The sequence below is a fragment of the Dicentrarchus labrax genome, unplaced genomic scaffold (assembly GCF_905237075.1).
Source record: "Dicentrarchus labrax unplaced genomic scaffold, dlabrax2021, whole genome shotgun sequence".
Taxonomy (NCBI): domain Eukaryota; kingdom Metazoa; phylum Chordata; class Actinopteri; family Moronidae; genus Dicentrarchus; species Dicentrarchus labrax.
The window spans coordinates 9,506,458-9,533,665 of record NW_026136707.1 but is presented as its reverse complement, the minus strand read 5'-3'; the positions used below and the strand labels follow the sequence as shown (position 1 = coordinate 9,533,665).

Sequence of the window (27,208 nt, the reverse complement as noted above, 5' to 3'; positions counted from 1 at the left end):
CTTTTATTAAATGCACTTCAAAGTGCATCTCTGGAGGGTGCACAGCTAAATGTTAACTCGCAGAAGGGGGCTACCCGTTAGGAGGTCAAGCCATTAATTAGGGCATGTCCCCAAAGAGACTAATGTATTATAGAGCTGAGGCTTCCCCTGTGCGCAACCAGCATGGCTACACACACTTCCACACACACACACACTAAGTGCATTCATATTTCATATGAGTATGTTTTGCCCAGAGCTTCTATTTCAATGTCAAAATTGCCTGTTGAAATTGCCTGCCACCCTCTCTTGTACCTCCATCACGCAGTCAAAATTGCCTTCATCATGCCGGCCCTGTCCATCTCTCTCTCTTTTGATTCTTTTTCCCCCGCTCTTCATCCTGCATGACGTTAATGGTGGCGATTAGCTGACCAGCAGCAATAGTGACAAGGAAGTAAGACAGGGAAATTATGATGCAGTTTCACTTAACTCTGCATCTTTCTCTATCCTCCCCTCCCTCCAACATCCCTCTCACCTCTATAAATAGTGGTGTTAATTTCAGTCAGTGTGATTGAGCTTGATTGGTTCAGTTTTTACCAGACTGGAGCTGTGAGTTCTAACAGCTGTACACCTCTCAAAGTGTTGGATAGGGAAAAAGGGGTTAGTTTGTGTATGTGTAATTTGAACAGAAAGTGGCAGGTGATTCAGGTGTGTTTATTACAGGTGTGAGCATGAGTGATGACTCTTAAGTTCACACCTAACTTCTGCATTAGTGTTTTTTTTGTTTTTTGTTTGTCCACTGTGGTTACAGATTGCTGCAGCATCTGCTGGTATGTGCCTCATAACTAGACGGTCATTAAAACTTCCAACTGGAACAAAGCCAATCAATTACTCTGATTGATCAGTAAAATGCCCAGAGGAGATGGAAACCCTAGCTGTGCAGCAGACTGTTGGAGAATCTCAATACACTTGGATGGCATTTCTCCACTCGTGCCGCCTCGATTTTTATTGACATTTGTTTGAAAAACTGTACACAGAGGAAATTCTTGCTTAGCATCCTGTTAATCTTTCTGAAGCGCGAGGAATCCATATGAGGTGAGGAGATAAGGAAAAGCTTCACACACAAGCAGCAGCGTTATTCTTCCTTTTTAACTGCTCCTCACTGGTAAAAACATGATTGGCACATGCAGGACTTTTTAATGCCAAGCCCACGGTTCAAAATCAATGCAAGGCGGTGGACTAAATGTTCACTTCAGGGAGAAAAAGATTAGGATACAGGAGTAGCTATTAAAATGCACAGTGTAAGCTTTGTCATTCCCATAAAGCATTGCAGATCGCACAGCTCCCAGGGGAATTCATTCAACATGCACAGAAATAAACAGATAGACACAAAGCTAAAACGCCAGTGTTGAGTCTTTATTTAACTTCCATGGTACAGAAAGACCACATTTCTACAGGAATGCTACTAAAAATCACAAGACTGGATATCTGGAGGATTGCACGAGCCACGCATGAAGCCACCAGCACTATGTCTGTAGTGGAAATGTGTGTAAGTGGGGGGGTTCATGTCTGATGCTTAGAAAAGTTGCCAAACACAAACTGACATTTGGCTTTGAAAGGTTCTGTAAGATATCACTCACTGCTAGATAAAATAGACATTTATAAATAATAGATTTGAAGCAACTCTCACAGGTTTTCTTACTCTATACATGCAGATTCATTGGAGAGACAGAAATGATGCTCCTTGATGTACTACTTTCCTTTGGTGCACCCAAGACAGCTGATATACAGTGACTTGATAATGATATGAAGGGAAATGATGGTACATTTTTTTTCCAGATTGAAATACTTGGCTGTCAGGTGGAAAAAAATTCCTTGTTTTGGTAACATCAGTCCTTTGATCACGCGTACAGTTCACAGATGCTCATTTCCATGACGACATAAATCTGTCTTTGTTGTGCACCATCCAAAACCTTTGGGAATCACTGATTTTCAACAGGAATGCCTCTTCTATCCATCCCTGTTCTGAATATTTTATCTCCACCGCTGGAAGTACTTTATGCTTAAAACACCTCTACACAGTCCAGCAGAAACAAAGGGTGCTCACAAAGGCTCGACAAGAGGTGAATGTAAGCCAGATAATTAAGAGAACAAATCATGAGGAAAAACTGAAACAAAACAGACTCCTCTACACACGGCAGAGGAAAAAAGCCACACTATTTGCATTTCAGGCGCCCAAAGCGGGGAATAAACAGCAGTTTTTGGAGCGTGACATGTTAAACACATTGCCTGTTGGCTACAGCCGTGCCAAACAGCTTTGTGAAATACCCCGTTCAGTGTTTGGAGATGCTGAGAATGGCTTTTTAACCATTTACAAACCAGATGCAAGCCTGCTACACAGAACTGAATTTGAGTGTCATTTCATGAAAGAACAGTCTGCTGGATTAGAATTAACACTGAACAGCTTCACATGTGCTGCTGAATCACTGGAAACAGTTGTGGAAGCACAGGTAGGGCATTTCAGGGGTAATGGGATGTTGCACGGCTGTTAAACTGCTTGTTTGTGAATTAGTCATGGCAGGTCGAAGCACAGAGCAGTTGGGTAGCCTGGCAGAGCTTGGGGCCATACAGGGGATGGAAAACAGATAGCAGGTTACAGTGACGCAGAGCCACATAAAAGAAATTTACACCGAGCACAGAGGAAGGACGGAAGGAAGGAGGGAGCAGCAGGGAGATGAGTTTGGGTTTTTTAGACCTCAGGGGAGCCAAGGAGTTTTGTGATGGCTGGATACCTGGGATCCCTGAATTCGCTTCACAGTTTCAGAGAAAATAAAACGGAGCTGCGGGCACACCCTCTGGTCATGTTGATGTTTCTCCTCAGGCCCCGTAGAAATGTTTACCATATGGAAAAACAGTCACCTCAGAGGTTCACAACTGGGATCCTGACACAGCAAGAGACACAGAGAAGAAGAGTGAGATAGAAAGAAAAAGATAAAGATGAGGAGGGGGATTTTGGGAAGCTTGGGAGCCCTGATGATGGGAGGAAAAAGGGAAGAGAAGTGGAGCAGAGAGGCCTGAAGCTGGGTAAGTGGTGTACACACAAACGGAAAGCTGCATCACAGGGGACTGAGAGGGCGGTGGGGGGAAGAGACGGAAGAGAAGGAGGAAGAGGAGGAAGGTGGAGGAAAAGCTGATGGGGGGAGGAAGTGAGAGGGAGCACTGGAGTACAGCACTATAATTATCATGATTGAGATTAACTTTAAATACCCTCAAATAAAAGCATCATTTCATGGACGGTGGCTGGGCGCCTTTTCACAGGCCCATGATGACTCATCTGGAGAAGGAGTTTAAAACACTGATACATCTTACAGTAGCACCAACACTCCAGCCCTGAATACTCCACAGAGAACAGCCCTACTGTCCAATTATACTCCTAGTACATCCTTACAATCCCCACTAAAGAGGTAATAAGGCTGCTTCACAGACACACACACACACAAACTTGAAACCAGAGGTGCACAGAGAGTCACAGATGCACATCAGACTCATAGACTTAGACACACACACACTCAGACTGTGCAGAGCTGGTGAGGCGACTCATTACCTCTCCCTGTCGGTGAAGGAGGAGGAGGTGCTGTGCAGCGTCTGCCGGCTGTCCTCCGAAGCAAGGGAACGAGGGAGCGCGAGGGAGAGGGGGGGTGCCACGCCACGGGAAAGCGGGGGCGGATGCTGGGAACAGCTGCGATCGTAACTGGGAGAGAAGGATAGTGGCACAGATATATGGAGAGAGGGAGAGAGGTTAAAGAAGGAGGAGAGGAGATGGAAGGAGGCAAAAAAATGGGGGAGATGTGTGGGAAGAGAGGAAGAAAGAAAAGATGAGGATAGAGAGCATATGGCAAGAGAGAGTGGAGAAGAAAGGGGAGACAGGGGTTGGTGGAAGGGGAAAAACAAAGTTGCAGACAGAGGGATGGAAAAGAAAAAGATGGAAATTAAGGAAGAAGGTGACAAAGAAGAACAGGGACAGGAATAGAAACAGAGATGAAAAGACACAAAGAAAGTTGGAGTAAAAGAAGGTGAGAGAGGGAGGTACAGAGAAGTAATAGAGGGAGAGGTTGAAATTAAGGGAGATAGACAGAGAAATATATTTGGAAAAACAGCAGAATAAAGAGAAAAGACAGAGGGGGGAGAGACAGAGAAACAAAGTCAGAGAGCATCAAGAAAAGCCGAGCCATTTAGCATCAGCGAACACATTACACTGCCACTGTGAGAGAGAATTAGTGCACTCATCGGACTCATTAAAACGCTGTCAGAGGGGAGAGGGAGGTAGAGCGAGAAATGGGGAAGGAGAAAGCCACTGTGGGACGAAGGAGGGAGGGAATCAGAGGAGGGTGAGGTGGGGAGGATGCAACAAGGCGAAGAAATGGGCAGAATGGTGACGCCATTACTTCAGTAAGGACAGCGAGTTAAGGTGAAGACACAGTCGAGAGTCACAGGTTCAGGCTCTTAAGAATACTTAGAGGCACAACAAAGCTGTTCTCGCAGGCATAAAAGCCATCTTGCGTCCTCATCTTCCCTTAGTAACACCTGTCCTCTTCTGGCTGGCTCCTCTCTCTCTATGTATACACTCACAGTTACACACAAACACCGTCACACTTGATAACATTCGACACACTGACGATTTTAGGGCTGGGAAAATCACTGAGCACATATGCTGCTCTTCTATAATCATAATGAACTGGACGGTGGCCAATTTCCACTATAGGCTATCATTTCAGTCCATCTGTACCCCCTTCCCGTTCATTCCGTGGCACTTTCTCCATCTAACACATGGCATTATTTACACATTTATGACACTGAAGCATGAGCCAGTCTATAGAGAGGGGCTGCTGCCATGTCTCTAGTCTGATACCCTACAAATCTCACTTTTGTACTGCCCCTTTGGATTCACCAGGAGCGTGGGCTTTCCCTCCACGGCAGGGGCCGATGAAGTATGTTATCCGAACAACAGCGAAGGCCAGTCTCAGGAACAGAGAGAAAAGGGGGTTTATCATGTATCAGCTCACAGCAAGCTGGAGGATTATCTGTGGATCTGCAGCCGGACTGGCGGTGCTGGGAGAGATAGGAGACTGGTGATGGAGATAAGAGGAGCACCAGCTGTGCAAAGACAGGCAGCGTTAGAGCCAGGCAACGACGATAACTGGAAGTAAGCGAAAGAACCTGAAAGAATAGGGGAGAGCACAGGTATTCGCAGAAAGAAAAAAAATCCCTGGGAGGCGAGAGCAAAGAAGGAGGCCCAAGTGGGAGGAGGAAGGGAGGGTTAGAGAGAGAGTGAGGGGAGATAATGTAGGAGTGTGGGAGCAAAGGAGAGATTAAGGGGGGGTGGGGGGTATGAAAAAGGGATGTGAAGGAGAACAAATTATACAGATTCAGGCAATGAAATGAAAAATTATGATACAATAGAAATGTGGGTAAAATGAGCAGATAAGGGAATTTCAGTAAGGAGGAGGAGAGTAAAAGTATAAATGGGTGAGGGGAAAAAGGAAGATTGACAAAAAAAAGAAAAAGCAGAGTGTGAGACGCAGGAAGAGAGGAGAGAGACGTCCCAGTGGTCAAATAAACTAGGTGTTATTGGTTTGATCAGCAAAGCGTGGAAGTGCTCCACTACATCACATAGATGACTCCCCATTTCCAGCTAATGGCCATGTGTGCAGCAAGCACTTCCTACGAGGCCTAAAAACGTAACATATACAGAACCCCCACCCTGTGTTTACATGCTCTGAGAGGTTTAATGGCCGGTGTGCTGTTAAAGCACATTGATAACAGTGAAACCACGTTACTGCTCAAGCCTGTAAGGCAACAGATCTGTTTTTGCTTCCCAGTCCCATCCTAATGGTTATAGGGAATGTTTAATCATTGCAACTCTAATGGCACTAAATGACACATCTGTGCCAACTGTGACTTTCAGGAACACAAGTGTTGTTAATAAAGTAATTAGTAAGCAATTACTCAGTGCTCACTTTAGGGGGGATACATAGACACATTATGTAGTCATGGACAACAGAGATACAGAATAAGACTGGCAGACCACATCTGCAACTATCAAGATCTGATCTTCACTAAATCCACACATCTGGCCTCTTCATTAATCCCGACACATCTGGCCCAATCCATACATTTTCATCTTGACCCAGCAGTGGGGTAAAAAGGGCACATCTCCTATTTTTAGTAAATTCAAGCAAATTCTACACTCCTTCAGTCCCATTTTTCAAAAAACAGCATACTCCAATCTCTTTGCACTTACGGACAACAACTAATGTAAGTCAGTGGTTCCCAACATATTTTACCACTTAAAACTAAGATGCATCTACCTGCAACTCCTCTTCACTGTTTGGATAAGTCTAAGAATAATAAGCAAGTAAATAAAAAAGGAGATCAGACTGTTTCAATGTTACAACGCACTACAATTATTCAGTGAAAAGCAAATATTACACTGCATTCTGAAAAATTAAGCAGAAATGTGTTCTTTCTCCTTTTCTCTTCTTGTTTGTCATCTTGTTAACGTTTAGGGGATCCTGGCCCCCAGATCTGGAATCTCTGTTCTGAGTAAATGTACAATTGATCTCAACACATCTCTGCTTCAACTGAGGTACACGTTGTTCTCAAAAAAATCAATTTTTATCATAACAAATGTAATGCAGGAGGTCTACAAATGGTTTCAGTCCAAGCACCTCATTTAACCCTCTCTGTCTTAAAGAGTCCAATACAGAAATCCAAAATGACGCCATATTAAGGGCGGCATCTCACACTGCTCTGCACCTGGCTATTTTCACAACTTTTACCTTAAAAACCCCTCCCAGTAGTACCCTCCTGTTCATACAAGGAAAGTTTGCTGATCATTCACTCTTATTCAACAATGTTGACTTTGCATTTATGTGGCCAAGAACACACACACACACACACACACACACACACACACACACACACACACACACACACAAGATTTTGGAGGAGAAAGTTTCGGTTCCTACCAGAGTTTGGCTGTAATGACGACTGCTGTCAAGATGAGCAGCGAGGAGATGGTCACGGTGACGTAGAACTGAGGGTCCACTGTAACACACACATACATACACACATGCTCATGCAGTTACTAATCTCAGACCATGATGATATAATTGTATCCAGAACAAAAGAAGAAATCAATGAAGCCGGCTGAAACATGAAATTGGATGTGCTAGACGCTGGCCTCCAACTATAACACTAATCCGATGACGTCTTCTCAGTATCTTGCAATTTGACAGCGGCCAATTCCTCCCTGTGAGTGATGAGAACTTTATTAGGCATTCCCCGCCACAGACACAGCCGGTTGCACACCGCACAGTGTCAGCCTTCACCCTGGTGACAGCTAATTCCCTGGAGGACTTGTGGCATGTGTGTGTGTGTTCACATGGACTTGGCTCGTGGCCACCTTTATTTAGAAATCCTTCATGTGCATCTCCTGATGCCCACCTTCCTCAGGCTCCGTCTCCTCCGCCTCCGTTCCTCCATCCTCCACTCCCTCCTTGTCCCTAGACTCCAGTGGTGCCTCCTCTTGGGGATGCACGCTTGCAGCAGGATAAGGCCAGTCCTCGGACGTGGTGGTGCTGGCCTCATGCTGGTTCCCATGCTGGTGCAGGGGGTCGGTTTCCTGGCTGGAGAGGAAGTGGTAGGTCTCATCCTCCAGAGGCTGCGTGGGACCCCAGACCACAGCCCACAGAGGGGTGGGTGTGACCTGGGCCCTAACGGACAGCTGGACAGACAGGGCGTCCACCTGCTCCTCGCCTTCGCTGTCGTCACGGTTACAGGTGTAGGGCTGTGTCACCAGAGCAACCAGGAGGAGGGAAATGAGGCAGCGGAGGGCAGTCAGTCGTGCGACAGGAGAGATGGAGCTGGAAGAGAAGTGGAGGAGAAAGAATGAGAAGTGGTGGAGTGACAGAGAAGTTATCTGAGAAAATGTATTGTCAACAGGCGCCCTGCACGACCTCATCAGCTCAGACATTGATTCCCCTGCCAGCCATCACTCAGAATGACATTTTATGCATCTGCACGCCATACATCCCTCTTTCACCTTAGATACTATCCATCTTACCATCTCTCCATCGCTTCGCTCTGTTCACTGAGACTCCGCTCCTCCGATCATCTCTCTCTGTAAGATAGGACAGAGGGGCAAGAGAGAGATAGAGAGAGGGAGAGAAAGGGGGAGGGTCCAGCTTTTCTTTTTTCTTCTTTCTTTTATGTTGCCAGATAAAAACCATGTAAACACAGACACCAGCAAGAGCCCTGGCAGAAAGCCAACCCTGTCACTTTTTTTCAAAAAGAACATACAGACTCCCCTGGGATTTTAAATTTAACGGTCAATTATGCGCCACATGTCTATACAGAACCCACATCTGCATTCAAAAACACCCAGAAGTACACACTCACTGCCTGTCTCTCACACACATTTACAGTGCACACACCTGAGCACAGCACATTAATCATCATTAGAGGCGTCATGCATGAAGCCAATACTCTATATGGCACTTTGAGCAGAGAGCGGTAACTTCCTATCCACAACTGCTGACTAAATGCCACAGAAATGTCACTTAGAGACACACGAGCACACTGGGAGACAGACACAGACACACACACGCTCCGACACATATCAGTTATCATGCCTACCTCTGGCAGTGGAGAGAGGGAATGAGAGAGGGAGACCGAGAGAAAGGGGGAGATACAGAGAGCAAGTGAGAAAAAAAAGCATCGGTTGCCGTAGCGACTGAGACATGTAGAGTCTGCTAGAGTAAGAGAGGGGAGAGAGAGAGCAATGTAGGGAGGGCAAGAGACTGTAGGAAAGAGATTTAAATGCTAATTATGTGTTTTTTTAAACGGGTTCAATTAAATGGACGCAAAGGAAAATAAATGAATTTGACAGGCAAACAGAAATGATACTGAGGACGACATTAATAAGCTCATTTTAGAGGCGGAAGGTTTTAAAAAAAAATTTAAAAACTCTTCAATTATGTTTACAAAAACAGCAAGGACACCCCAGAGAGAAAGAGACAGAAATACAGACAGCAAAGAGGAGGAGGAAGGAAGAAATGAGGGGAATAAAGATGGAATAAAATTTTATTTAAATTCATTTACACAGGCAGAGCAGGGCAATGAACTGGTGTCTGAAGAAGAGAGGGTCAAATTGAAAGAGAAAAAAGACAACAAGAGATGCAAATTTGGAGGTGAGAGTCACATTGTGACAGCTTTATTGTGTATGGAAATAATATTTACATAGAAAACAATCTGCCTACCACTCACACATACACACACACACTCGCTTTCTCCATCCATATGCTCCCCCTCCGACACTGACACTCAGTCTGTCACACTTCACTCCCCTGCACCCTCCTTCGCTGTCACTACGCTCCCTCACTCTCATTTCCTCTTCATGGCTGCAGGCCGTGGTGTCCTCAGCGTGAGAAAACCGGCACTCACTGGAGAACGCAACGCAGCCACGAGCTGGACCCTGCATCCTCCGCACCATCACACCGGCTGTCTCCTGCTTCATCGTTGTCATCATCATCCTCACAATCTAAATTTGACAAGGAGGTCAGAAGGATTCATCACGACGTGCATCATCTAAAATTAACTTGATAGTGAAATCTGCAATTCCATGGTTACTCATTAAGCGGGTGCGTCAGTAAATGAAGACATGAAAAGGTGTGAAATTGCGGTGTGTGTGTGTGTGTGTGTGTGTGTGTGTGTGTGTGTGTGTGTGTGTGTGTGTGTGCGTGTGCGTGTGCGTGTGTGTCTGTACCATCAGTCTCATCATCTTCTGTGTCCCCCTCGGACTCCAGTAAGCAGGACTCTAATCGACTGTCTCTCTTTACTGTGACGTCACCCCTGTAACATTTATACCTGCAATTTATTAAACATCTAATATCGCTAAAAGTGTTTGTAAGAATCAGTTAAACCATTAGCACATTATAAATCCTAGTATAGCTTTAGGATTATCAATGCAGGTGACCTTGGAAGAAATATGGAAATAAGAAATATAATTGAGCAGTTTAGATTAAAATCTTCTTAGCTGAGTAGTGTTGTCATGCATTGCCCCACCTCTGCTTCCCAGAACTGGGGAGCTGCTCCCATACGATGAGGTCGCGACCTCCAGTGACCCACCGGTGGTCTCCGCTCCCTGTGGTCCATGCTGCAAAGCAGAGGATTCTGGGCGCATCGGCCCAGGTCAGAGAGGCCAGGTACCGACACTGAGGCAGACAGAATACTAGAGGGAGGAGAGGGAGATAAAGGGAGCGGAGGTCAACAGAGGAAAACAAAGTGGTTTCGATTTTGTCTTAAGTCTTTACAATGCTTTCACCCTCTCAGAGTGGAGCGAGTAACTTATGGTTGCACATGGTTTACTCTTCGACTCACAATTTAGCGAGCTCTCTCCATTCGCCAGATCATAGCAGGAGCCAATTAGGAGGCCTCCTGTCTGGTGAGCGCAATCTGTTACCCCGGTGATGCTGCTGTGATTGGTCAGTCTGGACATCGTTCCTGTGATAATTGGACAGATGTTAGGTGGAAGGATTATGCAGATGCCCCTACATTGCCTTCCTTTTTAAATCTTTCACTCTCTATCTGACACACATGTTGCCCATCCCATTCTAGAGCTTTACCGGTCCTCCAGTGCAGGATCTTGAGCCAGGCTCGACCATAAGCCAGGAACACTCTGTCTCCCCGCGGGCTGAGGGTTAGACGCCCGCCTGGGCCCCCTCCGCAGCCCGTCACCTGGTCGCTCCAGTGGTGTAGCAGCTTCAGAGGGTCTCGATCCGAACATCGGTTCTCCCACACAGACACCCCTCCCTCGGCCGAGCCGCTGAACACCAGCGGACCCTGAGACTGTGGAGGGCACAAGAGACGTGGTTGTCATGGTGATCTGAGTCTTTACCCAGTGTGTGTGTGTGTGTGTGTGAGAGAGAGATAGATAGATACACAGAAAGCTGGAGATCGTGTGTATGTATGTTTGCGTAAATGGAAAAGAAGTGTGTGAACAGTTTCAAAATGTACATTTCTGTGCCGCTGTTGGTTATAAATGGATTGTGCGCTTTGCATGATAAACAACAAAGAGGATGACAATGATGCGCTACGCTTTAATGCTTTAGGCATATTTTGATGATTGCAAATTGAAAAAATGTGCATATGCAGCTTTGGATTTCGATATCCATAAAAAGCCTTTTTGCTCCAAATATGTACAGTATGCTCTCTAAAATTGGCTGAGCTCCACAGCTTACATCTCAACAAATATCTTTGATTTTCATTTGAAAGCAATAAACAAGGAAAACGCAAGTGAGGATAACAGTGAAGAAATGTAGCTGTATGATTTTCTGAGGAGAGGCTTTTTCACAAATTAATAATCAAGAATAGAGAAACTACTTTAGACAGCTTCTAGAGAGTAAGAAACATTAGTGTGTTTTTTGTGTCAGCCAGGGTGTTCTTAAAAATGGGCTGAACATGAAAAAAACAGCTTGAGCATCCTCAGCGCGGACAGCATATCAGTGGCCAGCAGGTGAGTGACCTACCCACCTGGACAGAGGTGACTGCTTCCTGGTGAGCGTTGATTGACTGGCAGTTTTCGAAAGTGTGCCAGCTCCAGGCTTGAACTTTCCCCCCGTCTGTAGGGGTGACAGAGAGTGAGGTTAACATGTGCTGACAGGCGTCTGGCAGTCATTACTGTTGGTCACGGTCAACCCACCTGAGCCTGACTGCCTAATCTGTGTGCCTCCATCTCTCTGATTCAGCCCAATAGCCCTGTGATACACACTCTAACTCACTGGCAGATGATGCCACTGTGCCTACATATTAGTAAAGACATATACGCATATCCCAAAAAACCTACATGTACAGAGGTAGATACAAGATACAAATACGATGTGATCTCACTCCAATTATTCTGTTCACTGTGTCACTACTCTTACTTATTCCACATGCACCTGCTCTCCACACAAAAACACACCTGACCCAGTGATGATGTAGCCATCTTCTTCTGGCACAAAGCAGAGTGCAGTCACAGCGTTGAATGTGTAGATGGACTTAACACACTGCCCTGGAGGTAACGGGAAAATACTAATTTAATTGACAGGACACAGACCACCAGTCACACAGGAATACATTGATTACGATGCACGCATGCACACTTTTCTCAGACAGAGCCCCGAGGCTACCTTATATTAAAGCTAACGTAATATATGTATATATCTCTGTGTGCATGTTTGTGTGGTTAAGCGTACCGATGCTCAGGGCCCAGATCTTCACGTAGCAGTCTGCAGAGCCACTCAAAATAAACCTCTCCTTGTCGGACAAAGACAGGGACCAGGCTGGGGAGAGGGCAAACACAGACAAAAGAGCAGGAGGGGACGGACGAGGAGGAGGAAGGAACAGGGATCAGAAAACGAGAGGGAGAGAGAGGGAGAGAGGAGGACAAAAAGATTAAGCTGGGAGAAAGCTGTAAATAAGTGATGACGTACAAAATGAAAAAAAGAGACAGATTGCGAGAATGAGGCAAATGGAGAATATGGTTTTAAAAAAAAAGAAAAAATAATTAGCCATGAACACAGTGTAGCTATGGTTCGAATGAGCTGCATCATTTATGCACTACACTTCTCGACTTGGTATTTTAAGTTGGAGAAGCAGGTGGGGGAGGGAGAGTAGGAGGAAAGCCGGAGAGGCTGTCGGAGTTCAAGTGATGGAAGGCTGCCTGCTTCAGACAGACAGTGAACTCTCTAAAGTGTCTACTGAGGTTATCTCTCACTGGGGTTGATCTGATGAACTGCTCCTATAATTACCAGACCGCAGGACACAGGCATTACTCAGCTGTACTCGGCCCACATGTAAGGATGTGTGTGTGTGTGTGTGTGTGTGTGTGTGTGTGTGTGTGTGTATCGTCACCGAGCCTCTTGCAGTACTCAGGGGGAGGAGCAGACAGACAGGTGACCCCACCGGTGTGACCCCCCAGGTTCTTGTGCTCCGTTGCCGTGGGAACGTGCCACACCTTCACTGTCGTGTCTCGGCTTAGAGGAGAAAGAGAGGATCAGAGAGGGAGTTATAGTAAGTGTGAGAAGGCGGCTAAAAACAAGCAAAGTTAAAAGGCGTTTGCGCCGAGAGATCAGGGGCGGAGGAAGAAAAACAAATACATGTCAGACAGCGAGGGAGAGAGCGGGAGCATATTAAGTGATAAATCAGGTGAAATGTTCACTTTCCACATCCATTATGCAAATTGAGGCTTCTTCCCTGCTTTACCTTCCAGAAACCACCAGGTTGTCAACGGCAACCACACAGGTGATTATGTCATTGTGACCCTCCAACAGCCTCAAGCGAAACTTTGCCTTCTCCCAAGACGATTTGAGGGATGTAAATTCAGCTTCTGTAAAAGAAATAATTTCTGCAATTAGCAATGTTGCCTCATCAGCACCCCAGCATGTCAATCACAGCTCTTAAATACGTAGTAGTCTGCCAATGCAAAGACGGAGGCTAATTTAGCTCCAAGGATGCAAAACGTGGGTCCTGTCTTCAGGGATGCAAATGCAGCCTGTTGGTTTTAATACTGGCAGCCACATGAGCTTGTTCGGATTCCTCTGGGCATACACGTATAATCTGATTTTAGATGTTAATCGCACATTAGGCCGCTGCATTGTGCTTTTAACTGTCTGCGATAAACTGTAATAACAATCTCTTCAGCCACATTTCTTAATTAACCCACCTTCCTGTCGCAGTTGCTGCTCGTTGTGAGTGTCCCGGCAGTGATCTGACACTCTGGCCGGCTCTGTCCTTTCCCGCTGTCTGCCTATCTCAGCTCCCCCTCCCGTCTCCCTCTGCCTGGCAGCCGGTACTGGCGTTGCTTGAGCTTTGGACTTCTCTTCTCCCTTAAGGATCTTGGAGGCTGGAGGCGTTTGTGATGGAAGGGCCTCAGGGGCATCCTCTCTGTGCCAGTGCAGAAAGCAAGAGCTGAATGAATAATCAAGATGCAAAACTGCACACAGCATCCTCTCTGGCAGGGAGCATACCTGTAGAGGATCTTTAAGTCCCACACAAACAAAAGTACTTTTTAATAATGAGCTCCTAGTCTGCGTATTGGAAAGAATATGTGCGTCTCATTCAGTTTGATGTTAATATCCACATGGTGATTTCCTGAGGGGCTTTAATAGGGAGGACGGCATCCCTGAATGATGTTTACATGACACATTATGAACAGTAGAAAGTTCCTATTTTCTTCAAGCGTGACAGTATTTGACCTCCAGTGTGTTCAGATAGACATACAAAAAAGATCAAAGGCTTCAAAGTGAATGTTGTTGCTTTTGAAGAATTATGCTTCTCTCCATCTGCCCCCCCTTGCTGGTACCTCTCCCTCACTTCCTTACACTTGTCTTTTCATCTTCTCCTTTTTTCCGTCTCCCACAATCCCCAGAGTTTGCTGCGGGCCAGAAAGCTGCAGCTGAAGCGCAGCCAATCTGGAACGCAGCTCCGCCTTCCTGGAGATCTGAGAGAGAAGAAGGCACGAGATTGGTTGTAAACCAAGCTGCTAAATCCACAAGTTGTTTATATGCACAACCAACATACTCAGCCTGTCTTGATTTATCACACTGCAACTGGCTACGTACGTCGTACTGCTGTCTGATTGTGAGTTATGAAACATGCATGAATGACGGATTTCAGCATGTCAATTTGATATTAAGGCGGTTTCCTGTGTTAAAGCAGCACTCCACCCAATATCTATTACATTTATTGTGAAAACACTTACATGATGTACTTTGTGGCTCTGATGGAGCTTTGTGAAGTTTGACATTTGATGATACAATAGTGATCTCCTCCGGGTTATCTCGGTTTGGTATTGGATACTACAATTTTTTTACAGAAACTTGGGACATAAGGTTTGAAAATATTAGCACAATTTGTAGGCAGGAAGGGTAAGACAAAGACAGGGTGTGGTAGCATTGTGGGAAATGTAGGATCAACCTTGATCCTTACTAGAGACTGCAAGTCAGAATATCTGCTACTTTGATTTTGACCATAGGAAAAAAATCTCTTGTGGGCAGTGGTGTGAAGTATTTTTATATTTTACTTAAGTAAAAGTAACAATACCTCAATGTAAAAATACTCTTAAAAGTGTTATTAGTGCCAAATATAATTTAACCTCTAAACATCATATTTTTGCAAAAATAGTGCAGTAGGAAATTGGGGACTGTTATACACTGCATTGTTCACTATTATTATTTAATTTAAAAAATATTGAAGTAAAACTACGCTTTGGGCAGCAGAATAATTCCTGTTTGTATATTATTGAATAGTGATGATTATCTACGATTGACTGATGTCTGCACTCACAAAGCCAATGGACAGTTTTGAGTCCTGCACTATCTGCAGAATTTCCTAAAGAATAGAATAAAATCAAACATGACTTTTCTTCCTATCGGCCATCAGCTGCCCTGCTCTCTAAATATCGGTCAACCTCTATTATTGAATTATCATTATTTATCATAACTGTGTAAACAGCATTTTCATTTTGTTAGTGGTTTGAGCTAATTATAGTAAAGATATTCTACACTGTTGTTGTATAGTTGAATCTGTAACACTACGTAATATTCTATTTATATATATATATATATATATATATATATATATATATAATATACTTTTCTATGTACAACTTTCATCTGAAAATTAACAAGTAACGACTGTCAGATAAATGTAGTGGAGTAAACAGTAAAACATGACCCTTTAAAATGTAGAAGAAGCATAAACTGGAAACACCCAAATGTACTACAACCACTGCAAATTGTACTTAAGGACAGTAGTTGTCAGTAATACTTTATTTATATTATATTCCACCACTGCTTTTTAGTTCCCAATTTAAAGGAAATACAATACACTTTTAAAAGTCTTAAATCCATTAACTTTGTTCCCCAAAATGTGAAGTCATCCTCTATGTTACTTTATCAAGGAGATAATACACTTTATTTACAATGAATTATTACTTTATAGGGATTTTTATTCTTGTTTTACAATCATTATCTGGTTAGATGTAGACTATTTCATAAACACTATAAATCCAGACAAAGGAAATGCAACTTATTCACAGAGATTAATTATAGGTACTGCCCATTAATAGTATACATGAGTACTACTGGTAGCCTACCAGAAACCTTCACCATAACAACCAAATGATCTTCAGCTGTAGATGTGTGGGACATTTATTTTCCTGTTTCCAATTAGGGGATGTAAGGGCAGCTCAGTAAATAAACTACACTGTTGAAGGGCATGGCCATAACTTATAAGCTTGAGATTCTGCCCTTTAACATCCTGAAGCTCTCTGCTCAAAGTGTAAGCTTCTGATCTCCCAAATTCCTGAGGCTAAAGCTCAAATTATTCATTCCACCATAATCATTAATTCATGTTATTCACATATTTTCGTCTCTGTAATATCAACACTGTTATTCCTAATTAATGAGGACTCACCTCATAACTTTGTAGCATTCATACATAATTAAAACACCTTTATTTAACCATGTGAGCTCGGCTACTATGTGTCCAAGCTGATATACTGTAATACAGATGTTTTTAATTAAGACTAAATCTGTGTCTGAGCTGTAGAGAAGTCTTGAGTTGCAGTCATGACCTGTTGTTACACCTGAGGGAAATCTATTCAGGATTTACCAAAGTCACACAGGTTACACACAGATCACACTAATATGGAGGGGGGGGCATGCAGATGAAGTGTTTCGGTACCTTGAATCTCTCCTCAGGGGTAAGACTGATTTTTATTTCCAGATTCTCAATCTGTCTCAACTTCTTCTGCAGCTTCCTCACCTCCCCCATTTGAAGCTCTGGGCTTGTCTAAAGCGCCCAGTCCAAACCCCCTGACCACACTTTTAAAGCCCCGCACACGACTGACTCTCAGCTGGTCCCAGCGACTCAAAGATACAACATCGCCTTTTAATGAAAACTCTAAATAAATAAAGATGTATCGGACTCAGGCTCGGCGGTGTGTTGAGGAGACGTGTCGCCGGATGTTGACGAAACGCTAAACGTGTATAATTGTCCTTACAGCGACATCATGTGGACCCTGAAAGCATTTCCTTAATAACAAAAACTGTTAACGATTAGTATAATTTTACATTCACAGTGTCTTTACCGATAGTAATTTAAGCAGATGTTATTGTTTTGGATTTTACAAGTTGTGTACAGTTAATTTAGTCAACAAAAGTCAAACTGACTAAAAGTCACTTTGTCAATTGGAGGTCGGTAAGGCTGTGCGGCGTTCAAGAGCTGTGTCTTCGGCTCGTTTTTTCGACTTCCGAGTCGTAAATGAGATAAGAAAACAAACAGAAACAAAACCAAAACTAATCAGAATCAGAAATACTTTAATAATCCCAGGGGGAAATTACTTTTGTTACATACTCCAGAACATATATATATTTATATTTATTAAGGTTAAATATGTACAGTTCAAAATGTGCAAACAGTGCAAAAATGATTGTCCGTGTTTGAGGTCAGATTACAGAGAGGGGGTGTCTGACTATCTGAGGGAGGCGTTGTAGAGCTTGCAGTTGTTTTGGTCATAGGAAAGCTATTCAAAGGCTACTTCAGTATTTAACTGTATAAAGCTGTTGTAGGCCTATAGTTGAACTAAACATCGCCAAGTGTTGTATTCAAGGGAAAAATTACATACAGTATATATAGTGCAGCAGTAAATTGGAGACTGTAATACACTGTATTGTACACTGTATGGTACTACTGTATGGTGCAGATTTGGAGGGTGCACATTGCATGAAATGAACTAAATGTCAGAAGAATAGTTCCAATCAATATACTCAGATGTAGGACAAGGAAAATGAACAAATTGTCACAATTGAGAAGCATGTACCATTAAATGTTCAGCATTTGTGCTTGAAAACGGCTTAAACTATTAATCCAATATTGAAATATGCAATTACTTTTCTGTGAATCGACTCATTGCACCTCTAGTCACAAGTAGGGATTGCTTGGTGATAAAGTATCCCAAGTGAGTTGTAAAGTCTACTCTTACTAGTCCTAGTGGCTCTGCCCAGGGGTCCCCTGATCCCTCAGACCTAAGGCACCAGACCTGACCCTTAGGGCTGGTGTCCCCTGGTGGGTAAATTCAGCCCTACTCGGACCCCTGGGCCTGTGTTTGCTCCTTAGGCAATCCATCCATGGAGTGAGGAAGACAAGGACTTAAGGTTGATCATTAATTTGAAGGCAATTTCAGGTATTAACTCCAAGGAAGTAAATAAGTAATTTGAGGATAAAGTGTATTTCTGTATATGGCACACTGTTTCTTCCGACAGCACTTGAATACGCCACTGGCTGCCTCCTCCCCCCTCTCTCACAACTTGAAGCTCAAATGTAACAAAGTAAACAAAAACAATCGTGTGCAGGATGCGTTTCACATCCGTGTGTATTTACTATTGAACAGCAGCAGTAAAGAAAGCAACCAGCGGAGCGACAACACGAAAATATTTCAGACATTTTGTTTTATAAATCAACTGTCCCTCAAATACAGGAAGTGACATCAACGCACACACTTCTTTTGTCTGACGACCTTATCCGGAGGAAGTGAAGCTCAGGCAGCTGCTTCACCGGAGGGAAAAAAAAAAAAAAAAAAAAAAAAAAAAAAAAAAAAAAAAACAGGGGCAAAAACTTCACTGGTTTGCAGGAATTTGGATACATTTTGGAAACTGTATCGACACCGTCCGGAGCCTCGAGAGTTCCGGGGAGGGAGACGGAGTCGTCGTTACCGGTAAACGCCACTCTTCTCCATGCAGTCGGTTGTATTTTTTTTGTCTGTGTTAGATTTGCATGACTCCGCTGCCGCCTCTCCACCCGTCTCCACAGCCGGAAGTCTGTGAGGATGGTCTATTGCTTTTTTTTTTTTTTTTCTCTTCGCTTCAGTTTTTTTATCCTTTGGGTTTTTTTTTTTTTTTTTTTTTCTGCTTTGCTTGTTATTTTTTTTCCCAGGCAGGCAGGGCACTACAGACACACACTGTCTCTCTCTCTTCTCTCGCTAGCTGTATGATAATCAGCACGTCGGGCCTCATTACAAGATGCAAGGAGCCGAAATGGAGTCCTTCTGTTGAGCTACGGCTTTATTGTAAACATTACGCATATCTGATTTGTAGTATTTCACAACATTTAGGGATAATTGGTGTCGCTGTTCATTACGTGCCAGCCGACCTATAGCTGAGAAACTTGAATCTGCTGTAAATACCACAAAAAAATCGAGGTCAGTTACTGTATGTCGGCGCCTCCAGACCATTAAATCCATGCCTTACAGTTGTAGTCCAGTAAAGAAAGTTTAACATTACGTTACATAATCGATGTCTTTACCATGCCAGGAGCATAACCTCTGATATACACTTTACACTGTATCGAGTCAAATCTTAATCTCAGAGACCAACAATTTATCTTTTTCACCCCATATCGTCTTTTACTCTCATCCCATCATGTCCCTTCTAATAAGTTAGTTATTAAATCGTTATAATTCCTCATACCAGTCAGTCTATCTCTCCTTTTATATCAATTTTTTATTTTTTTTAATTGGACATTTGCCAGTGGGATCCTACTGGCTGGGCTCAAGGCTGTATTACTAACCGGAGCTACTGCCCCCGAGAGCCCCCCACACCTCCAGGTGCCCTTAAAAAATACCCTCCGCTTCACAGGGTGGTAGTTTTAGTTTGTGGTAATTTGATTTATGGGACCTTTTCACAGCAGATAAGTTTACTTGTCATAGTAGGACGAGCACAGGTGTGAATGATGGCTCTGTTGTGTTCAAGTGTCCCAGTACACACAATACCAGGACCGTGAAACTGAAGCAGCTAAATGAAATTCAGCCATACTATTAGTGTAATTTGGCCTAATATAGTTTTGTCTGAGGGCCTTAAGGTGGGTTCAGGTTTATGATCTTGATCTTGAGACTTAAAGAGGGGTCCTGTGTCAAAAATGGGTTTTAAAGGTGAACTCTGCTCTTTTTTAAGTCCTTTTTGCAGATATTGATGAGTTCTTAAGTTATATAAAATATATTATTATTATATTATATTATATATTTTGTGGCCCCTGAGGGAGCTGCAAGAAGTTTGATAAGTTGCTTCAAGTGATTTTTTTATCCTTTTTCTTTTTTAACTCTCCAACTTGAATCTGGAAATGTTATTAAAGTGCAGAGTACTCTTTTGAGCCCTCCAATATTTCATCTGATATTTTACCACAAGATTCATATTCCTAAATTAAATAGAGTTTAATGAAATTACCACGGAGCAACCCTGGGGTTTAATAGAGGCGTAGAAGCTCATTTTTGGCTCCAGGCCTCCAAGGAGTATGATTGGATCACGGCTGGACCTTTTTAAAAAAGGACGTTGTTCCAGTATTTTTTATATAAAATATATTAGTCTTAAGCATATCCTCGGGGGTGTCAGAAATCACCTGTCTCATTGATGTCCATCTTAATAAGCTGCGTTATAAGGGGCTACTTAAACATTTATAATTATTTTTAAATCATCTGGAAGAATTGTGACGCTCTGATTGCCCTTGACTTGTCAAATTTGCTACTACAGCTGTATATTTATATGTGTGTTATTTTGTTAATGTGATGTTGCGCGTTTGTTTAAATGGGCATCATTTGAATTAGGTTCACTGCTATGGTCTGTGCAGGTCTTTACAGTAATTCACTGTTGCTGCTTCTGTGTCATTGCAGAAATGATGGAAGATTCTCATTTTAATTCATCGTATTTCTGGTCTCCCATCCCCACCGTACCAGGACAGGTAAGTCTGGACAAGACACAGAGAATACGTTGTTTCTTTAAGATTGATGTGAAGAAGAATTTTCCTTTTTAAAGAGTACAATAAGAGGAATCTGAGGGAGTCCAGTCTGGTTAATCAAATGAAACATCTTCTCTCTACCGACAGATTGAGAATGCCATGTTTTTGAACAAGGTGAAAGAGCATCAGGAAAAGAATGCTTCCTTCTCTTCCTCTGCGTCCCACTACCAAACAGCTCTTCTCACCATCCCCACTCCTGGGACAAAGACAGATGGCGGAGGGCAGGCAGGTAGTGTGGCACACCTCCACCCTCCTCACAGCACCCAGAACATGCTGTCTGTACCCTCCACAGGCATCATGACAGCAGGTGAGTCTGTCTCTGCAGGGAGAAGCCTCTGGGCCTTTCTCAGTTTGAGAGCGTTCTTGTTTTTTCCACGATACATTTTGACATAATTTCTAATGATCAAAGTATTCAAATCGGAAGAACACCAAAGGTTGAGGCAGGATTGCGATCGCATATGTTCAGTCCTGACACATAAAATAACAGCGATGCATTAAATGATTTAGTTGATAAGAACAAAGAAATTCCACTTATATGGAACCTCCGAGAAGTAGTAAGGGCTAAGGGCAATACACAAAATGTGTTCATAATATAGTTTATAGCGAATACCGGGGTATATTTTGAAGAATTTTGATTCTTGGAATTTGCATGTAGTCATATTTGTAATGTGTGATTTTTCTTTTTTCTTTTTACTTCTGGTGCAGCGGGTCTGGTCATCACGACTCCTCAGGGAACACTCGTCTCTCCCACCTCGTCTCAGTCATTTGTCTCTGGTCATCCAGCAACGACCATGATTGTTTCAGCACTCCATTCTTCAGGTAAAACTCACACAATGACACACGCACTATTATTTTTTTATTTTTATTATATAAGTGACTTCAAAACATCAATGTAGATAATCGAATATAATAATGATCAATCTCCCCCTGACAAGTCAATAACAATATTGCAATTTAGCAACATTAATGACTGAAATTTTAATTTTCACATTGTTTTAGTGACACGTCACATGATTAAAACTGTTAGTATGTCCTTGTCACTACATCCAGGCTATGAGAGAGGAAATTAAATTATATTATGTTTAGTTTGTTCTTAATGATATCTCTGAAGTTATGACGAGCACAGATTGTTCTCAGGACTTACAAAGCAAACAAAACCAGAAAATAAGCACCTAATGATTAAATTACTTATCCAGACTGTGCCAGTAACTTACGGTTCTACACCTTTAAGTGAATCAGTTTTTAATTTAAAAAAAAGGACAAATATACAGGCTGTCGCAGCTTGCTCATAAAATATTTGTATGTGCTTTTGTGTTTGTTTAAAACTTTTTGTTGGAAGCAGTATTCAGAGCGTTATGATCATTCCAAATTGTTTTTTTAGTAAGAAACATAAATTCTATGTCCCCGCCCATTCAATTCTCAATTACACCTACAAGAATAAGTGCAGTTAAAAACACGAGACTTCCTGCAGCATTCTTTGATTTTTATTCATTCATTCAATCTACCCACAGACCAACATGTAGAGGGCAGTTAATATACAGAAAGGCTGCTAGGGTTTAAGAGCGTTCTCCCCTCTTAACCTGTTGCGGTTGCTCCTGTTTTAGACAAAAAAGAAGGGGATGGGACTTCCCATGTGGTTGTGATGCCAGCGCCCTCCAAACGAGGCAGAAAGAAGAAGACAACTCTGTCCAGGGTCGGCCCTGTGGGGGGACCAGGAAATGAGACTCTAATACTGGCTCATCTGACAGCCGGCGGCCAGGTAAGAAAACACAGATGTAGAAAGGAAAATTAAATTTATTTATCATAAATTAAAAAAAAACAATCATTAGATAACTCTGAATATTATTTTTGACAGGTGACATCTTTGCAGCATCATACTGGAGACCCATATGACCTGTCAAATGAAGAGGAAGACCATGGCCCAAAAGATAGTACAAAGACATACAGGTACAGTGTCAAAACAACGCCTGCTGTGCATCCCCACGTCTCCTCGCTCTAGCTGTGGAATGCAAGCATACCTGTTCCTCTGTGTCCTGTCGAAATCAGCATAGAGATGTTCGGCTTTTATAGATGAACTAGGCGCTGCTGGATATGAGCATTTGACACACACAGACACCTCCTCCTCTTGAACACACTTCACTGCATGTCGTGGCAGAACTTTGCCTGCTTTTTAGTGGACGGTTGAATCCTTCTCTTAATGTATTTGAGATACAAATACATCAGTGCTTCATACTGTCTCTCTCCGCCTCTGCACACACTGGAAATGAAATGCCACCTGGCCTCTACTGTCTCTTTGTCTTTATATAGCATGCTCTTTGAGTTGTAAACTCTCAAGCACTCTTGTGTCGTGCTCTTTTGCTTTTTATAGTATCTACATACCTTTCCCTGTGAGTTTTCACTGATTTCTCCCTTGAAATCTTTCCCTGTGTTTACATGTCTTTTACATTTGATTTAACCCCCCCTGTCTACATTGATTTATCTAATATGATTCATTTTACTTTTTTTTTTTGTAAGTTTCATTTTCTATCATATCTTATTTCTTTCTGTGGGTCAATGCTTCATTCCCCTGTCTCCTTTCAACAACTTTCATCTCCTTTTTTTTCTCTTTTCCATCATCTTCTCTTGTGTTTCTTTTTCTGTTTACGTGTCCCTCTTCTTCCTTCTTGTTCTTCCATCCCGCCCTCCCATTTCTGTGTCTCTCCGCCTGTAGGTGCCGGATGTGTGCGGCGACCTTCCTCAGTAAGTCTGACATGCAGATCCACTCCAAGTCGCACACAGAGGCCAAACCTCACAAGTGTCCTCACTGCGCCAAGTCATTCGCCAACTCCAGCTACCTGGCCCAGCACATCCGCATCCACAGTGGGGCCAAGCCTTACACCTGCTCCTACTGCCAGAAATCTTTCAGGCAGCTCAGTCATTTACAGCAGCACACACGGTACTGCAGACTCCCCAACCCCCGTACCATATCCCCCTGTCCTGTCAACTTGTCCTGCCAAGTGCCTTTTTAGAAGCCCAGACTCTCTGTCTACTTCTTCCTGGGGAAGAGATTAGAGAGGTGTGCAGATGCATATTTCACTGCCATGTAGATGTTGACTCGCATGCTACCAGATCCATCCAGATGTGACCTTTTCAAAAAAATCTGAATTCAAATTACACCTTTTTAAGTTGGGCTCTGTCCATAAGAAGATTTTCCATAATTGCAATAATCAGAATGGCCGTTGGAAATGCATGGAGCTCTTTTATATTGATTGATACAATGGGAATATTTTACCTTTTCTTTCCTTTTTCATTTGTGTGTGTGCACTTCTCTTATTAATGCTTGCATTGCATTTTTATCGCATTTTCCTGCTTTACACATTTCTCTTGTCTGTACGCTCTGTCATTTCTTCTGCCAGTGCTTCTTCAACAGAAATGCACACATACACATTTAGAAATCCATGTTGAAATGAAGAGATAAAGGCAAACATAGTTCCATTTGCTTCCCCATTTACTCCATTGTGTTATTGTTTGGTATACTTCCTTATCAATGCTTTTTTCTTACTTTCTCCATTGAATAGCAATGTGTGATAGAAATACTTTGCTTCCATGCTCTGCTTTCCTGCTCTCTGCACTCATTTTGTAGTCATACTGTTGCTCTTCTTTTTGGCTGTCATCAAATACATTTTCAGTCATTTCTGGAGGCATGTTGATCTAAATGGATGCATTTGTCAAACCTTAAAATTACAGTCAGCACATCTAATATTTTGGTCTTCTGTTTATACATCCAAATCATCTAAGGCAGAAGGATATGTGTAAAAAGGACAGAGTCAATAATTAAATATTTTGCTTTGTTAATCTATGATTGTGTGGCATTGTTGGACATATATATTTAACACGTTAAATTGAAAGGAATGTAAATTACAACTGAGTAGAAAAAGTGTTTTAAATTATGCAGATTTTTGTTGGTAACAGTTAAAAGACTTTAGTGTTTCAATCTTCTCTTTACTTGTCTGGAATGGTGCTCTTGACAGGTTTTGATAAACTGAGGCAATCACTTTGAACTATGTGTCAAACACAGTATCACATGTTTTTTCTCAGTCTACCTTACAACAATCCTGTTTCCCTTTCTCTTTCACCCTCCTGTCTGCCCTCATCAGGAACCACACAGAGTCAAAGCCTCACAAGTGTCCCCATTGTACCAAGTCATTTGCCAACTCTAGCTACCTGGCCCAACATATCCGCATCCACACTGGAGTGAAACCCTACACCTGCACCTTCTGCCAAAAGTGCTTCAGACAGCTCAGTCACCTTCAGCAGCACAACAGGTAAGTGAGTCACTGGTCTTGGGTTTCTCATGTGCCTCAGTGTCTTTCTGCGGTCAGGTTAGATCACCATGAACATAACAGGAGTCCATGTATGCACATGTATGTGTTTGTTTGTGTTTTTTATTCAGGATTCACACTGGCGATCGACCATACAAGTGTAGTCATCCAGGCTGTGAGAAATCCTTCACACAACTCTCAAATTTACAGGTGTGAAAGAATTTTGTTTTCTTCTTATACAGTGAGTATAATGTAATGTGTTGGTTTATTACCTGTCTTACAGGACAGTTAGCTATACTATAAAGCTTTTTTTTTTTTCAATAACCATTCTTTCCCAGTCCCACCGGCGGCAACACAACAAGGACAAGCCCTTCAAGTGCACCAACTGCAATAAAGGATACGTAGATGCAGCGAGCCTGGAGGTGCACATGTCTACACACACAGTCAAACATGCGAGGATCTACTCGTGTGGTCTCTGCAACCGTACTTATACCTCAGTAAGACAAATGTCCATTTCTGAAGAGCATTTCTACATGAAACACTATGAATTGCCTCTCTGGCATCAGACAGCTGGCTGCTACTTTACACCTTGTAGTCATGTGTCCACTGTTTTCCCTCTACCTATCCTCCCCTCATCTCAGGAGACGTATCTGGTGAAACACATGGAGAAACACAACCCAGACCAGTTGACTGCACCAGCACTTGTGGCAGCACAGTCGGCACAACAGAACCAGAACCAAAGCCAGGGCCAGGCAGAGAGAGCAGATGGAGGATCGAGCCGACCTGGGGGACCTGGGAGTGGAGGAGCAGGCGGAGGCCAGCAGGGACAGAGCCAGAGCAACTATCCCCAGACAGAAACCATTTCCTGTCCATTTGATATGCACCAGTATAAGACAGTGTCTGCCAGTGACATCCAGTACAAACCAGTCAGTGTAGCTGACCTTACTTCCCACAAGGACCTCTGTCTCACTGTGTCAGCATCCACTATTCAAGTGGAGCACCTCAACTCTTAGAGGTGATGAAAGGAGGGAGTTTGGGGTGGGGGTGGGGAAGTTGAAATTAGTTCAAGAAATGGAGGATGGAGAGTCACAGGGAAAAAAAAAGCAATACTTGGATAATACGAGAACTTTTGAACACACAAATGACTGTGCCTGAATGATGGTTTGAGGCAGACAGGACAAACAATATGGTGACACAGTATACTGAAGGCTATGATTTTCTTTTTATTATTTTTTTTAGTTTGTCTCTTTCTTTCTGCCTTGTTTGATTTCATTTTGCTTAGCTGTCCTGTCTGAGTAGAAAGTGCATGTAAAGGCTGCAATAAAGTATGTTTCAGTCCATCACAGTGATGGTTTTATGATGGGGAAGAGAGTCAAAGAGACAGCACTTCTCTTTATTGTTGTTTTATCACCTCCTGCTCTTCCCTATAAATACAGCTTTGGCCATAGCAATTTATGGCTCTTCTGCTGATGAAATTGGTAGTTGACTGTGAAGGTAAATTTTTTATACTTTCCTACGGAGACTTTCAGTTTTTACATCAGTGTTGATACCTCTGCTATGTTGTAAAATACATGCCCACAGTTAATTCTTTTTAACCTTAAAAGGGACATAGAGGTTATTTCCTTTTCAGGAAAGAAAAAATATCAATCAGGTATATATAGATATATACTACCAGTTTATGAAGTATGATTGTGTGTTTAAAGGATGTGGTAATCCATATAACCTACTTAGACCCATTCGCAGGCCTCCACATGACCTTCAGGGAAGTGATGAGCTGGTTCACATTTCATGTAATCCTATTGTACTGCTTTGTGTCTATGTCCTGAAAGTAACGTTATCCAAATGTGTTCTTGCTATTATACTTCCACGATGACAATGTTTATAATACTTCTTTGATGACATACTGACACATCTGAAATTTGTGTTTTTTCGGCTTATAATACAATAAACCCTCTGAAATGTTTCTCACTGGCATTTTTTTCTGTTTCAGTCTAGTGCCAAATACATTATTTATGGAGAGACTTTTCTTTAATTACTAA

The 27,208-nt window shown here is 42.8% G+C and overlaps 3 protein-coding genes across 7 annotated transcripts; 1 reads left to right on the top strand and 2 right to left on the bottom strand.

The window, feature by feature from the left end:
- Window positions 1–1,371: 1,371 nt before the first annotated feature.
- Window positions 1,372–9,136, bottom strand: pianp (PILR alpha associated neural protein). 2 transcript variants are annotated; one of them, XM_051406188.1, is made up of 6 exons: window positions 8,674–9,136; window positions 8,102–8,158; window positions 7,483–7,901; window positions 7,005–7,083; window positions 3,581–3,727; window positions 1,372–2,918 (listed from the first exon to the last, which is right to left on the bottom strand). In XM_051406188.1, exons 2-6 carry the CDS (start codon window positions 8,110–8,112, stop codon window positions 2,897–2,899), a joined length of 678 nt encoding a protein of 225 aa, XP_051262148.1. In that variant the 5' UTR covers window positions 8,113–8,158; window positions 8,674–9,136; the 3' UTR covers window positions 1,372–2,896. The 2 variants fall into 2 exon arrangements, with proteins under 2 accessions (XP_051262148.1, XP_051262146.1); XM_051406186.1 differs by lacking the exon at window positions 8,674–9,136 and having other exon boundaries at window positions 8,102–8,667.
- Window positions 9,137–9,220: 84 nt separating this feature from the next.
- Window positions 9,221–17,069, bottom strand: si:ch211-154o6.3 (uncharacterized protein LOC563854 homolog). Its single transcript, XM_051406081.1, has 13 exons — window positions 16,765–17,069; window positions 14,400–14,518; window positions 13,742–13,962; window positions 13,282–13,405; window positions 12,931–13,052; window positions 12,273–12,359; window positions 11,999–12,088; window positions 11,569–11,657; window positions 10,662–10,884; window positions 10,417–10,539; window positions 10,102–10,267; window positions 9,803–9,888; window positions 9,221–9,577 (listed from the first exon to the last, which is right to left on the bottom strand). Exons 1-13 carry the CDS (start codon window positions 16,852–16,854, stop codon window positions 9,477–9,479), a joined length of 1,641 nt encoding a protein of 546 aa, XP_051262041.1. The 5' UTR covers window positions 16,855–17,069; the 3' UTR covers window positions 9,221–9,476.
- Window positions 17,070–18,423: 1,354 nt separating this feature from the next.
- znf384b (zinc finger protein 384 b) lies at window positions 18,424–27,132 on the top strand. Of its 4 annotated transcripts, XM_051406071.1 has the most exons (11): window positions 18,429–18,796; window positions 20,744–20,811; window positions 20,956–21,175; window positions 21,574–21,687; window positions 22,473–22,627; window positions 22,724–22,815; window positions 23,579–23,803; window positions 25,005–25,172; window positions 25,301–25,379; window positions 25,508–25,666; window positions 25,811–27,132. In XM_051406071.1, the coding sequence occupies exons 2-11, from the start codon at window positions 20,746–20,748 to the stop codon at window positions 26,180–26,182; spliced, it is 1,650 nt and encodes a 549-aa protein (XP_051262031.1). In that variant the 5' UTR covers window positions 18,429–18,796; window positions 20,744–20,745; the 3' UTR covers window positions 26,183–27,132. The 4 variants fall into 4 exon arrangements, with proteins under 4 accessions (XP_051262029.1, XP_051262031.1, XP_051262032.1 ...); XM_051406069.1 differs by having other exon boundaries at window positions 18,424–18,796; window positions 25,508–27,132; XM_051406072.1 differs by lacking the exon at window positions 23,579–23,803 and having other exon boundaries at window positions 18,431–18,796.
- Window positions 27,133–27,208: the final 76 nt, after the last annotated feature.